This window comes from Chionomys nivalis, chromosome 2 (assembly GCF_950005125.1).
Source record: "Chionomys nivalis chromosome 2, mChiNiv1.1, whole genome shotgun sequence".
In the NCBI taxonomy this organism is placed as follows: Eukaryota; Metazoa; Chordata; class Mammalia; order Rodentia; family Cricetidae; genus Chionomys; species Chionomys nivalis.
Window position 1 is genome coordinate 109,499,210 of NC_080087.1, and position 15,503 is coordinate 109,514,712.

General features: G+C 48.6%; 1 protein-coding gene across 1 annotated transcript in view; it reads right to left on the reverse strand.

Annotated features, from left to right (window-relative positions):
- The window catches only part of Efhd1 (EF-hand domain family member D1), a 46,524-nt gene that overhangs the window by 16,341 nt on the left and 14,680 nt on the right, over window positions 1-15,503 (reverse strand). The window contains exon 2 of the mRNA XM_057761706.1: window positions 3,605-3,752. Within this exon, the coding sequence (XP_057617689.1) occupies window positions 3,605-3,752 (148 nt within the window). The remainder of the gene's footprint in view (window positions 1-3,604; window positions 3,753-15,503) is intronic.

The following is a 15,503-nucleotide window of genomic DNA, read 5'->3' on the forward strand; positions in this document are numbered from 1 at the left end:
ACATCCGCCCACTTGCAGCTTCCAACTCTCTCACTAGAGGCCGGCAAAGACTCAGATTCTTAGAGCCAGCGCAGGGGCTGGACAGGAAGTAAGCCCGCTAAAGGAGGCCAGGCGTCTAGCAATGGGATGGAGGCCAGGAGGGTGGGGACAGCCGTGACTGCTGCGTTTCTCATGGTTCTCTCTGCTCTCATCAAAGAGATGGACAAAGCAAAGACTTCAGCATTGTGAGCCGTGGGAGGAGTAAATGCCTGCTCCTCAGCGCCTAGCTCCTGTGATGCTTTGGTCCCTAGTCCAACAGTGTGACGAGGTGGTGGCCATAAGAAGGCCAATAGGCCACTGAGAGGGAGGATGCTTTTCTTAGGCTGCGCATTCCTGTTCTCTCACCATGACGATCTTCCCTCCACACTTGCCCTGTGCCTACCACATGGCCTCTACCACGAGCTTTGCAGAGGCGGGTGCTGTGCCCTTGGTCTCCCAGAACTGCAGGCCCGGGCAAGCTTTTTTTTCTTTCTAAATAATCCAAGCTGGGTTGGTCTGTTAGCAACAAAAGAAACCAGTCCAAACACCTAACTGTCCTCAAAGTACTTCACTTACTGGAGGTCTCCAGGAGGAGAGCTACCTTCGACAGCAACACTTCTCAGAGATTCAGGCAGATGACTCAGGGAGGAGGGAGCATTGTCCTAGCTCAGCATCCAGAGACTCTCTCTCCATTCCCCAAGACTCAGTTTTCTCATTTCTAAAGTGGAGGCAGGGCCAGTGAGATGGCTCAGAGTATTTGCCAACAAGACAATCTAAGTTTGGTCCCCAGTGCTCACATGATGGAAGTTGCCCTAACATCCACGGGTGGGGGGTGGCACCCATGCACCCCTTCCCCTACACAAAATAGTAGACAAAACAAATTTTTTTAAATGTAAGCGGAGGTGACACTGTTCACATTCACAGAAGGGCATTGTGAACCAGAAACATTAGCGGACCCTTTGGGCCTTTCCCGGCACTGTTTGCTCTGAGTCCTGAGGTTCAAGACATTCAGACTGCGAAAGCTCACTCTGTCAGATGACCACAGCATCCCCATCCTAACCTGGGGGTCTCCAAAGCCAAGCCAGCCATAAAAGCAAAGAAAATCCAGTTCAACCCAAAAGCATACAGCGTACCAGGCACTCCCATTTGGGCCATCACACCCCCTCACTGCCTTGAATGGCGGTCTCCTTCACTGCCCAGCCTTGTTTGTTTTCCTATTTATAGTCCACAAAGGCTGGCATGGTGTCCAGTTGGAGAATGTCCGAGCTGTGACTCTGAGAAAAAGGGGCAGGGAAGGAGAGGTGGAGAACAAAGGCCGAGGGCAGAGGGAGCCAGCACAGTGCAGAAGTTCTTTCGGCCACAAGCCCGTGGACGCTGTCCTGAGACTGAGGGAATGTTGAACCGCACGACCGCGGCTAGTGGTGTGCAAAGAACACTCCCGTGTCAGCGCTCTTCATTTGTAAGTCAGACATACATTACTTACTTTAGGACAAAGGGGGTAACGCACTATAGAAAAGGGATATGGCGAGACCCCAAGGGTGGGCCGGCCAAATAGTTCAGCAGGTGCTTGCTGCCAAGATTGACAACCTGAGTTCAAGCCCTGGGCTGACAGAACAGAAGGGGGAGAGCTGACTCCTCCAAGTTATTTATCCTCTGCTCTTCACACCTGCATGGCGGCACACGTGTCCCATTCGATTAATAAGGTTAGAAAACGTTTAAAGAAGAACCCCCGAGGGTAAAGCTAGGTGTGATGGTGTGAGCCTGTAACCCCAGCACTTAGGCGGTAGAGGCAAGAGAATCAGGAGTTCAAGGTCATCCTCAGCTGCGTAGTGACTTTGAGGCCAGCCTTCCCTGTCTTCAGGGATGGAAAGATGGCTCTAGCAGTTAACAGCATTTGCTGCTCTTGCAGAGAACCTAAGTTTGAGTCTCAGTTCCCACATGGAAGCTCACTACCGTTTGAAATTCCAGTTCCAGGAGATCTGGTGCTCTGTTCTGGCCTCCGAGGCACCAGACGCACACGTGATATGTACATATAGACATCATAAAATAGTAATTTGTAAACAATGTTTTTAAGACCCTGTCTTAACTCTCCCCACCCCTAATATCACACACACCCCAGCAGACTATGGTGATACATGCCTATAATCTCTAACACTAAGGAGGCTAATATAGAAAGATTGCTATGTGTTCAAAGTCAGCCTGGGCTACACAGTGAGTTCTAGACTAGTCTACAGAGTATGATTCTGTTAAAAAAAAAAAAGTACTCCAAGGTGACAAGGCATGTGGTACAAGCCTGCAGGTTCAGCACTTGGGGAGCTAAAGGAGGAGAATCAAATGTCTAAAGCCAGCCTGGGACAGATTCTGCTTCCAGAAAAGTAGAACTTTCTCAAGGAACACCCACTGCTCTGACAGCCTGAAGTCTTCCTGCAGGCCCAGGAGGCTTTTGCCATGGGTATACAGAGCAAAGCAAATCACGGAGCAGGGTCAAGCTTGTGGGGGGGTCTAGATGGTCACATGTCCTTATACAGTCCATAGATGCAAGACAATCTAGACGTGGGACCAAGACAGGGCTTGGAGCTCACAAAGGATTGATGTGAATGTCATTGGAGCTTCTCACAGGAGTCAAGAGCTGACAAAACTGCCTTGGAAGTCTCTAAGCCTTGGCTGTCCACATCTGCAAGAAATGGCCACATGGAAGCTACCGAAAGATGACCAAGCAGCTTTGATTCAGGTTGATCACCTATGGGTAGCCTCTGAATGAAACAGGAGAGAGGAAGCCGGAGAGATGGCTCAGTGGTTCAGAGTACTGCTCTTGCTAGAAAGATGTCTAAGTCATCGGTCAGTGTTGGAATTCAAAGAAAAAAAAAAAAAAAAAAAGAGCCGGGCAGTGGTGGCGCACGCCTTTAATCCCAGCACTCGGGAGGCAGAGGCAGGCGGATCTCTGGGAGTTCGAGGCCAGCCTGGTCTACAAAGGGAGTTCCAGGACAGGCTCCAAAGCTACAGAGAAACCCTGTCTCGAAAAGCCAAAAAAAAAAAAAAAAAAAAAAGAGTACTGCTCTCAACCCCAAGGGCCTGGCTGATTCAGAACCTACAACAGGAAAACGGAAAATGGTCTATTTCTATCATCCTGTCATTAGTATGCTGTCACAAGTTATATGACATCATGTCCAACTGAAACATCACAAAGTCTTCCAATAAAGCCTATACATACCAAAAAACATATAAGAAGTCAGGCAAAGTGGCTCATAGGCAGAAACTCATAGCAATCCTCCTGTCTCAGTCTTCATGTACTGGGATTCTAGACATAAGCTACCATGAAAGATTTTTTTTTTGAGACAGGTCTCATGTAATTCACTATGTAAGCTGAGGCTAGCCTTCAACCCATGATCCTCCTCTATCTCCTAAATGCTGGGATTATAGGAACATGGCACCCACAGCTTACAAAAGATGTATTTAAAAGCCGACTAAATATCCTTTAAAGAGCATTCTCAAGAGGCAAACCCATTTGCACTCAGGGGCTGTGGAATGGCGGGGGCGGGGGAGGGTAGGGGGGGATATCTTCTCAGGCTCAGCTGGCCATAGGTACCTCCCGGAAGCTGAGCTTGCCATCGAAGTCCTCATCCACCTCTTTGATCATACTCTTCAGGCCCAGGTGGGTCTGGGGAGCCCCCAGCTTCTCCATCATGAGCTTCAGCTCCATCAGGTCAATAAAACCATCCCTTCCAGCATCATACCTGCACGGTCAGAGGAGGCAAGGTTAGGGCAAAACAATACACGCTGGTTTTCCAGATCTGGCTTTAGCCACTGAAAAGCAACTCAACTGCCACAGGCTTTGCAAGGCTTTTCAGACCACTTCACCATAAGTGACCCTTAAGGCCACGTCATAAGAAGGGAACCGAACCCCCCACCAAGGCCACTTTATCAGAAGGACCCTTTAGGCTACCGCATCAGAAGACACCCCTCTTTTAGCAAGAAGTGTCTGTGCTTTGCCTGCTCAGAACGGGCCTCATTCACGGTGTTGATTATTTTACCTCCTTCATGTCTTTCATTTTCAGTCAACCGACACAGACCCACCACCTCCAAATATTGGATCTGGGCGTGCAGTGGGGCACACTCTGAAACCCAACACACGCTACACTCAACGACAGACCATCCTGGTGTCTCTGCCGCAGCCATTTCTAGCAACCCTTCACCCTCCAGCTTGTCTGCATCTTTGAAAGTTGCTTTCCACGCCAGGGTGGCAGCGAAGTGGGCGTGGTCTCGCCTCAGGCTCTGTGTTTCTGCTTCCGGGTCACTTATCTCCAGGCCTGAGTCCTCACGGCTGTGTGGGTGACTGTCCTCCCACCGTGGCCAGCCCCTCACTCTAGCCACAGACAGCTGCCTGGAAATAAGACCAGCTTCATGAAGTGAGAGGTTTACCTTGACCGCTTCTCCAGGGGCCAGTCATCTTCAGATGCCTGCCTGCTCTGCGACTCCTCCCAGCTCCTTCTTACCCAGGTCCCCTTTCAACACAGGCGGCCTCATGGGACTGCCCAAGGGCTCCGTGGCTCCCTTCCCAATGAGTTACTTCTTGTATTTCCTGTTACTTCCTACTTCCCAGAAACCCCTTGTTGCTCAGGTTCGGAACATTTTGCTTTAAAGAACAAATAAGAGGCCAGGAGCCTTTAATCCCAGTACTCAGGGAGGCAGCGGCAGCTGGATCTCTGTGAGTTTGAGGCCAGTCTGGGTCTACAGAGCGAGTTCCAGGACATCCAGGGTTACACAGAGAAACCCTGTCTTGAAAAACAAAAAGAACAAAAGAAGACAAAAAAAGAATGAATCAACCAATGATCTCTACAGCCAAGGGCTGGGGTCAGATGGGCTGATGAGCACAATGCGCTCACCCACGCGGTGCAGTATAAAATAGTTACGGAACAGAATGATCTTCAGCGGTAAAAAGGAAGAGAACTTTGATGTATGCTGCAGCACAGGTGACCCTCAGGGACGCCACAATAAGTGAATTCAGTCACAAAAGGATGGTAGGCAAACTCATAGAGACAGAAAGTTGAAGGGTGTTTTCTGGCGCTGAAGAGATGGCTGAATGGGTGCAGGTTCAAGCTGAAACAAGGAAAGGGTCACGTTACCGGTACAATACTATACAAGCTTAGTACCCCCGAACTGTGTTCACTTGATTGGTTAAAATGGTCATTTTATTTCCTTTGTTTATTACTATGATGACGATTATTTTGGTTTTTCGAGATGGGGTTTCACTATAGCTTTGGAGCCTGTCCTAGAACTAGCTCTTATAGGCCAGGCTGGCCTCAAACTCACAGAGATCAGCGTGCCTCTGCCTCTGGGATTAAAGGCGTGCGCCACAACCGCCTGGCTATTATTATTATTATTATTATTATTATTATTATTATTATTATTTTAATGTGTAGGCCGGGCTGGCCTCGAACTCGTGATCCTCCTGCCTCTGCTCCTTCAGCAAATCCTACTGGCGTGTGCCACCACAACCTGCTATTTTTATTATTTTAGACTACGTGTATGTATGTGAATCTGTGTGTGAGTATGTTCCCATGAGTGCAGGTACCCACAGAAGCCAAAAGCTTCACTTCAACCTGAAATGAAGTTACAGGAAGTTGTGAACTACCTGATGTGGGTGCTTGGAACCAAATTTGGGTCCTCTGTAAGAGCAGTGCTCACTCTTAACCACAGAACCATCCACCATTCCACTCCCCCTTCCGTGTGTGTGTGTGTGTGTGTGTGTGTGTGTGTGTGTGTGTGTGTGTATGTTTAGACAGGGCTCCGCGCTGTAGCTCAGACCAGCTTCCAGCTCACTCTGAACCTCCCAAGAGCTGGACTGCAGCTGTGTGCAACTATACCAGCTTGAAGGAGTCATTTTTGTGCATATTACCATATTTCTAAGAAATTATATTCAGTCTTTTCCACTATCCATCTGCCCCCACCCCCATAATGAAAAAGTACCTCTGCCGAGAACCGTCACAATTCACTAAGAAATGTAGCCTGTGGGCAACTGAAAATCTAACTGTGGGCAGTGGCATTTAAAGCCCACATTGTCATGCTGGAGAAGGCGCCAGGCAGGACTCCCTGCCACACTGACACCCTCCATTCTAGCCACAGAGGCTGATTCATGTTGTGCCACTCATTGCCAACACAAGGCCTCTCCTCCGTGACCTTCCTGCTTCCCAACAGCGTTCATTGTGTGTCCGTTTCTGGTGCCAGAATTCACCGCCCTCTCCTTTTGGCCATTTCTTCCTCAAGCCCTCTGAGCCCACACTGGGCAGAGTCTTGTTGTTGAGTCACTCTACAAAGCAGATAGTTAAGATCTCTGTGTGACTGGTGACGGCCTCTGAGAATCCTGTAATATGGGTGCCCCGTGTCTGGAGATTAACAGGGTGCCTCCAGGTTTCCAGATGGGCCAGCCCAGGACCCCGAGGCATCAAAGGATGATGGGTGATCACTTAATAATGCCAAGTACCCAGGTATGTAATCCCAAATGTCCAGGAAGCTGAGGCAGAAATAGCTCAGCGAGTTTAAGGTCAACCTGGGCTATACAGCTTGAGACACTACCTCAAAACAAGCAAATAACGATTTCTATGAGTTAGCCAAAACTGACTCCGTGTAGACCCCATTTGCCTTCTTTTTTACTTAAAATTTAAAGATTTAGGGCTAGGAATATAACTCAGTGGTACAGTCTTTATCTACATTGTGTGGGGCTCCAAATTACACTCCCAGAGCCAGGAAAAGAAATGTTTGAGTTATTTCCCTTTCTTGGTGATGCCACTTGGGAGTGGAGATGTGGCACAGTGGTTAAGACCATATATTATTCTTGCAGAGGATCGAGTTCCCAGCACCCACCTGCTCCAACAAGGCCACACCTCCTAACAGTGTCACTCCCTAAGGACCAAGTGTTTATACATGTGAGTCTATGAGGGCCGTTCCTATGCAAACTGCCACAGTGGGTTTAAGAAAAGGGGGAGAGGGCAGGAAGTTGGGTGGGTAGGGAAGTAGAGGTGGATTTGGAAGGAGTCAGGGGAGAGATATTAAAAGGCATTGTCCTACTAAAAACTGGTCCCACTTTGGATGTTGGGGTGCAAGTGTTCCTGTCTCCATTAGACACTTGCGGGAGACTCAAAGGTCCACTCTCCCAGACAATAAGGGGAACTGTCTGTTCCTGAGCTGTCTAAGGAAGGTGGTCTCACATCTTGCTGGGGCATATCTGTCAGGGAAGGATCTGGGCCCAAAACATCTGAGTTGGGGCCAGTGAGATGGCTCAGTGGGTAAAGGCCTGACATCTCAGAACCTACACAGAGGTGGAGGAGACAGCCAGCTCTTCCAAGTTATCTTCTGACCTCCACATGAGCACCATGGTATGTGGGCACATGCATGCTTATATACACACACCACTAATAAAGCAAAAGATACAGTTAGGGGAAAAAAGGATGCTGGCTTGAGGACTAGGAATAAAACACAGCAAGGGGGTCAAGGTGCTAAACAGAGAGTCACCTTACAACCCAGCAATCCACTGATGAAGCATGTATCTAAATTTTTCTACTATCAATAAAAATTCGGGGTACAGATATTGGGGTAAAAACCCGATAGATCAGCAAGCAGTGGAGAAACAACCAGCTGACCCTCCCTCTCCATGCTTCCCTGATTGAAAAGGCTTACAAATCTTTCCAAGCCCCTCCCTATTCCTTTCTGTGCCTCTCTATCATATCTTAAATTCTCCAGTATCTCTATGGCTAATTCCAGCCAGCTAGTCATTTACTCCACCCCCTGCTTCAAAGTTAACTTTATTAACGGTCTTGGGGTACCACAGTGTGATCAAATATCCCAGAATACCTCTCTCTCTTGCAGACTGAACCTAGGTCCTCACACATACCAAAGAGTGCTCTACCACTAAGACACACACTCATCCCTCTTTTCTAATTTATTTCTTTTCTATGGCTATAGAAGTGGGATCTTAGATACTTGTACATTAAGACTCAGCACAATAACTATAATAGTTAAATAGAAGAAACCCAAGGATCCATCAGCCTGTGACTGTATGTACAAAATGGGGTGAATCCGTGCAACAGAATGGAAGGGAAAATCTGGCACATGCTAAAGCATGGATGAAGTAACTCACAGTTATGCGAATTAACTCATGCTAAGTGGGACAAGGTGTAGGACACACATTGCGGGATTCCACTCCTATGAGGCACCTGGAGTAGCTAAAGTCACAGGGACAGAAGTATAGAGGTGGTAGCCAGAGATGGGGGAGGGGCAAGGGACCTGTCAGTGCTGAAGAAAAATAAGCTCCGGGGCCACACGGTCGCATGGTGGTGATGTCCGCACCACAGTGCGCAGAGACTGAATGCTTGAAGCCAGAATGCTTACAGAGAGTGGACAAGGCTTGGGTTCGATCCCAAGCACCATTTTTTAAAAAGTTGAGGGGAGGTTAAATTTCATATATATCTGTTACACAGGACTAGCCTCTGAGCCAAACTGCTGCCGTGTTCATGAGTAGACCTGTGTCTTCTTGCAAAATATCATCCCAGCTGGGCTTGTGGACTATTCCCTCATAGAAAAGGGGTGGGAGGGTTATGAGATATGGTGGTTTAAAGAGGAATAGCCCCCATAGGCTCATAGACTTGAATGTTTGGTCATTAGGAAACTGTACTACTTGACAGAAATCAGGAGGTGCAGCCTTGCTGGAGTAGGTGTGGCCATGCTGGAGGAAGTATGTCACTGTGGGTGGGCTTTGGAGTTTCAAATGCTCAAGCCAGACCCAGTGTCTCCCTCTCTTCCTGCTGCCTGTTGATCCAGATGTAGAACTCTCACCTACCTCTCCAGTACTATGTCTGCCTGCATGCCACCATGTTTCCCATCACGATGACAATGGACTAAACCTCTGAACTATAAACCAGCTCCACTAAAATGCTTTCCTTTTTTAGAGTTGGTGTGGTCATGGTGTCTCTTCACAGCACTGAAACACTAAGACACGGGACCTCACTGGAATATCTAGTTGTATATTGTTATTCTGACAGCCTGGGGAATCGAGAGGGGATATAACACACAGGTCGGGACGAACTAGGAGGACAGGGATCCATCTACACAGCCATGTGGAAGTCATTATCCATGCTGGCTGCAGACCTCCCAAGTGGGTCACCCACACTTCTGCCCAGAAGCCCTCACCCATGCTCTGTAAGTAACCCTAAAAAACCCCATTGGCTAGCCATGATAAACTTCAGTTTGTCACTGGGACTTCATGGAGGTGGTGGGAATGCTGTCTATAAGACCAGTTTGGGATGATCTTTTGCAAGCAGGCACAGATGAACTCATGAAAATTCTCTTGACTTTTATCTTATGACAGTTTTCAAAAGCAAAGGTCCCGGGCCTGGAGAAATGACAGCTCAGCAGTTAAAAGCACTGCTACCCTTCCAGAGGCCTGGGGTTCTGTTCCCAGATCCCATATGGTAGTCCACAATCATCTGTCACTTCAGTCCCAGGGAACACTCTTCTAGTTTCTGAAGGCATTATGCAGTCACACTTACACATAACACACCTATACATATAAAAAATTTAATTAAAAAAAAGTAAGGTCCTGAAACCCCCTTCACTTTCAGGTCAACTTCTCAAGCCTGGGTTGCAGAAGAGACAGAGTTCAGCAGCATGACTTGGGATATCTGTTGAATAGTCAGTGGGTCCAGGAGGCTGGGATAACACTCAACAAAGGCCAGGCAGGCTGCAAAGTCTCAAAGCCCCATAAAGGCAGCCACTCTCTCGACTCCCATGATGCTCTGCAGAGGGGTTGATACTGGTCAACGAGAGAACCCTAGGAAGATGGAAGGACTGAAATCCTACTCAAAGACAGTGGTAGACAGCACCAGGGGGATCTAACAAGGAAGCAAAGAGCTGCTTCCAGAGGCTGCCCAGAGCCCCGTGGTGACAGGAGATGGCTTCAGATGCAGAGAGGAGCTTTCTGGGAACTACTAAGAACTGACCCTGCAAAGCTAAGCTCTTACAAACAGGCTAGAATGGGGTGTCCCTATTACAAGAGTCCTGGTCAAAGTCAACAGGTTTCTACAATGTGGAACTTTCCAGAACCCCATTCCTACGAGGTTATGTGTCCAAAACTTACAAGAGGGAACCAGATCACACAGGCTGATCCCAAGCTCACAATCTTCCATGTCTGGGAATTTTCCATGGGAGGAGGTAGCAATACTATATTCAAGGGCTGGCCTTGGGACTGGGGTTGTGGTTCAGTGGCAAGGCACTTGCTTTGTTTGCACCAAACCTTAGGTTCCATTCCCAACACTACACCAAGAAGGCAGGGGAGCGGCCTAGTTAGGGCCCACTAAAGTAACTGTGGTGCTGAGATGCAGAACAATGTCCTCTGTCCTCTGTTCACACTGCCCATTCCAACATTTACAAAGAAGACTGGAGCCATGGAGGATGGTGCGATCAAGACACCCAGGCATTAACAGAGGGTTCCGATGCTGCCCCAACAGAAGAGGGGGAGCAGCAGCTGAAAGGATTAGGTGTAAGGATGGGGGTGATAAGTAAAGGTCAACAAACAAGGCAAAGACTTGTCTTCAGCCACACCGGAGGGGAGGGAGTCTTCCCCATGCTCACCGGAGAGCGCTGCCAATGAGGCCAGTCTGAGCAGAGGCTCCCCTCTAGACACAAGAGACTGGTTCAGGAAGGCAATCCTTGAGTCCCCTCTGGGATTCTAACCTGGAAAACCTCCTAACAGACCCAAGGTCTGAAACACCTTCCAGGTCTAACAGAAAGCTCACAGAGTTCAGAATGGACCCAGTAAGCACTTGGCTCGGGTTAACACACTTCCAATTTCTTTTATATTTGCACGTGCATGCGCATGTGTGTACATGTCTGTATGTATGATGTGTATGTTAGAAGACAATATGACGGGTTAGTCTTTACCTTCCTGAGGCAGAGTTACTAACATTCATCACTGTTGACAGAGTTCCCAGGGACTCACCTGTGTCTCTGACTCCTAGCTCACAGTAGGAAGCCTTGGGAATAAAGACAAGCTATTTGCGCCCAACTTTATGTGGGTTCTGGAGTTCTGAATTTAGGTCCTCATGTTTGTGTGACTAACCAACCACTAACCAACCCATCTTCTCAGCCTCCAAATTATTTTTCAATAGTTTTAAAAATAATTATGGGTCTTTTGCCTGCGTTGCATGTTTGTATACCACATTGCGTCTAGTCACAGCAGAGGCCAGAAAAGGGTATTAGATACCCTGGGAAGTGAGTTCCAGACAGTTGTTAGTCTCCTTGTGGGTACTGGGAACCCAATCTGGGTCCTCTAGATCAGCCATTGCTCTAACCACTGAGCCATCTTTATAAGCCTCCTCCCCTCAATATTCTTTCTAAATAAAGAAAGCAGGGCACAGGGATGCAAGCCCACAATCCCAAGAATTGGGATTGTGGCACAAGGCTGAGGCTACATCAAGACTTTGAAACCAGACTGAACCACATAGAAACCCCGTCTCAAAATCAAAATGACAATAAAACTCTAAAACAGGGTAAGAGGGGCTGAGATCAGAGTTCAGGGCCTTTGAAAAGCATTTACTGGGAAGCAGAAGCCCACCAGAAGCTGTAATCACAGGTGGAAAAAAAGAGCCAAGCTGAGGGAGGCCACCTACTGACACTGGAAAGCACCTATAGACGCGGGAAGGGACATCTCCGAGGTCCAGAGAGCAGGAAAGAAAAGAGGCCCCAACCAGCTTCCCATCCCCTCAGCCCCGCCCTGGTGCTCAGTCAGGCAGCTTCCTTTTATTCCTGCTAGAAGCATCGGCCGAGTGCCATCCACTGAAGTCCTGGCGGGACTATAAAGTGACCACATCAGTGACATCTTCTCCCCCCGTGGAGCTGGGGTTTAAAATCAGACGCGTGGTCCTGCCTTCAAAGTGACCTTTTACAAAAGCCTTCCCAAGAGCAGTCACTTCCTTCAGGGCCTCTGCTTGCAAGGTGGGCAAGAGCAGAACTTCATAGGCCTGCTTTCATTTTCCCGTTCCACCTGCCCCCACAAAGCGGGAACTGATTTACGCAGCAGTGGTACAAAAGAAGGGGAAGAAGGGACTTAAGACAGTAACTCCAACTGCTCTGTGGTGCGTGTGTTGTCTCAGTGTCAGCCTTTTGGTCTTTGGGTCAGTCCTGCAACAACTTAATAATAGCTGCCTGCCTTTGCTGTTAATTAAGAGCTTACTGGGTGCCTTACCTCACTGAGGGAGGCAATTAGTGGCCTCGCTCAATGGATGATAAAAACAGCCAGGTGGATCTAAATTGAGCTGGTGCATTCTCTCCGTCCCTCCTTTTTTCTCTCCTCCTCTCCTCTTTCTCTCTCTTTTATCTAAAAGTCTTTCTGTCTAGCCTAGGCTAGCCTCAAATTGTCTTAGTCTCCCAAAGGTCTAAGCTGTCATGAATAATTTACTGATTTATTTGTTATTACATTCATGGCATTGGATAGAGATCATAGGGCAGCTTGCTGGAGTTGGCTATCTCCTTTCTCTGGGATAGAACTAAAGTTGTCAGGCTTGGTGGCAAGTGCCTCTCCCAGGTGAGCCATCTCACTAGCCCCATGCCAAGTTTTAACGGGATTCTCAAGCAGTTTTTTTTTTAAATGTGTATTGGTGTTTTGACTGCATGTCTATCTATGCACCAAGTGCACACAGTGCCTGAGGTCAGAAAATGGCACTGGATCCCCACTGGATCCCCTGGAGCTGAAGTTAGAGCTAGTTGTTGGCCATCACGGAGCAGCTAAGAATAGAACCCGGGTCCTCTGGAAGAGTAGCTGGCGCTCTTAACCACTGAGCCATCTCTCCAGGCCCTCGGGGGGCAGATCATAGGCTTTCTATAGTAGCAGGGAAGGCAAAAACCACCAGTGACCTCTTTTAAACTATGAAGCCCTCAACTTGCAAGAGATTAGGACAAGCACAAGGCATGCTCATGGTCCCAAAAAGATCCTAACTGTTTTAGATAAATTATGCCTTTTGCAGTTTCCATCTGAAGAGCAGCAGAAAAGCTAAGAGCTATAGCTGTAAGGTCTGGGAATGAGTGGATTCTAAGTTGGCCCCACAGCATGGCACCCAAGACTCAGAGCACATGCAACAGAGTTTACTTCCGGTCAAGACAGCACTATCGTTACGATCATTCAGAGGAATGGTCTCACCGACTGAGCATCTCAGAAAAATTTCACCTGATTCACCCAGCAAAGAACCAGCACAGCCTCAGGGCTGGGGTTCAGTGGTTAGGAGCACTGGTTACTCTCCAAGAGGACAGAGGTTGAGGTCCCAGCACCCACATGGTAACTCATCTGTCACCAACTGTAACTCCAGTTCCAGGGGATCTGATGCCTTCTTCTGGCATCCACATATGTGCATGCAGGCAAAACACTCAAATGTAAAAGAAAATAAATCCCAACAAAATTAAAGAGGAGGAGGAGGAGTGTAGGAAGTGGAGGAGGAGGAAAAAGAGGAGAAAAGTAGCGTAGCCCTAAGCCCTTCTTCCTCTGTTTCCAGTGGCCTCCTTCTAGATATGTGATGTTTCCCATTTTCTCTGTCCCTTCCCTCTTCAGGTTCTACGGGATTTAACTGGGAGAATTCTAGTGCCATTGGCCCTCCAGGTGGCTCTGAAGACCTGGGCACAGGCCCCACCCTGCTGGGTACCTGGGAGAGATTTGACCTGCTCTGTGACATTGTCAAAGGAGCTAATCCTCAGCAGACACTATGACTGGTGCCTAGGGTCTTTTAATGAATGAGTCGCTCCCCCACAGACAAGTCATAGCCCACAGACAAGACAAGTAAATGGCTTCCAGGCTTCTACCCCAAAGATCTACCCAGAATCAACTTGGTCCCAGTCTTCACCATCTTTGACGTTTGAGGAAAATGTAACCCACCGCTTGCCTCCCCGTTCTGTGTCAGAAGAGACTCTCTGAGCCATCCCACTGGGGACAAGGCCAGGGTTCCAGCTCCACTGGGAAATGTTCCCCACTCTTTCCTGATTGGGTAACAATGAAGGCTACGTGAGGAGAGGCAGGTTAAGTCCCTGGCCAGGGTAGCCCACACTCAACCTGGCCTAGCTATTAAAAAAATAGCAGTGAGGGGACAAAAACAACCAATTCTGGACATCTGCCCCGCCCCCTCCCCCCATGAATTGCTCGTTCCTTTTGTTTGCACCGCACAGAGCCCCTGGGCTTTCTTGGCTTTCACCTCACCAGAATAATCCTGCCATTAATGAAGAAAGAAACCGGGTAACCTTTGTGCAGTGGCTCTGCCATCAGAAACTCCCCAGGGACTCCTCAGGGCTTTCTCAGGAAGATGGTGGTGCCTGGAGGTAGGTGGAGCCTGTGCCTCAGCCAGGACAATCCTTTGACACTGTAACACAATGTCATCTACAAAGTTATGCTTGAGAAGCTCACAACTGAGTTACAAAAATAATTGCCTCCCTCAAAAAAAAAAAAAAAAAAAAGAAAAGAAAAGAAAGAAAGGAAAAAAGAAAAAAGACTTGTTTTAGTTTTATGATTTTGGGTTGGGGCACACTCATAGCTATCTTTGGGTGCATGCAGCTCCCAGCTTGTACACCCGCAAGCGCACATAGCAAGGCTTTGTTTTGTTGGAAACGTAGGTCTTTTCAAAGGACCAGAGCTGGGGGCACAGAACAAGGACATTGTGGGATTGTCAGAATCATTGTTCGTCCCAATCCAGCTGAATAAGAGCCAGCTTTCAGCAGCTCCTGTGGGACCCCAGGCACTTTTAAGTCAGGGAAAGGCACTTAAAATTCCACCCCCAGCAGGTGGTCACTCAGAGGCCCAATCTGATGGTCCCAACTGTACCTGTCTAGATCAGCCTCAGCCTCAGGGACTTCCTGAGGTCACAGACCTGGAGTCAGTCCCTCTACCCAGTTCCCCGAAGTCCTCCCTAGCAATCATAGCGCCTGTCCTTCCTATCTTCCCGATTGCAGCAGGCTGGGAAACCAGATCTTCAGAGTGTTATCACCACTCCCAAAGTCAGAGTGCTCACTCCGACTCTGGACAGCCCTGGCTCTCAGCAGGCGAACACAATGACAGAGTTAACGCAACACCTCTGATGTCTAGCCTGCTCACGGCCACTTCTGTCCCACAGCTCCTGGCTTTCTTGAGCTCCCGTTTGTTCACTCCCTCATCGCTAGGCTCACGTGTGCTGGGGCCTCTGAGGCAGGAGCGAAACACAAAGACAGTCCCAGAAAGGATGCAGACACAATGCAAGTGCTGCACTGTGAGGCGGCAGTGCAGCGTCACCTGCCGCACAGGAGCCAACAAAAGGGCAAAGGTGCAGAGCCCAGCAAGGGGACTTCTGCTGCTAAATGGTTTTGGGGTGCCAGAATAATCTGGAAAGGGGGAGGCAGGACAACTCACACGAGGCATTCTGGAAGAGCTGACTTCATCAGAGTAGCAAGAGCACAGTGAGGTTGAATTAAGGGCCAACATCCGG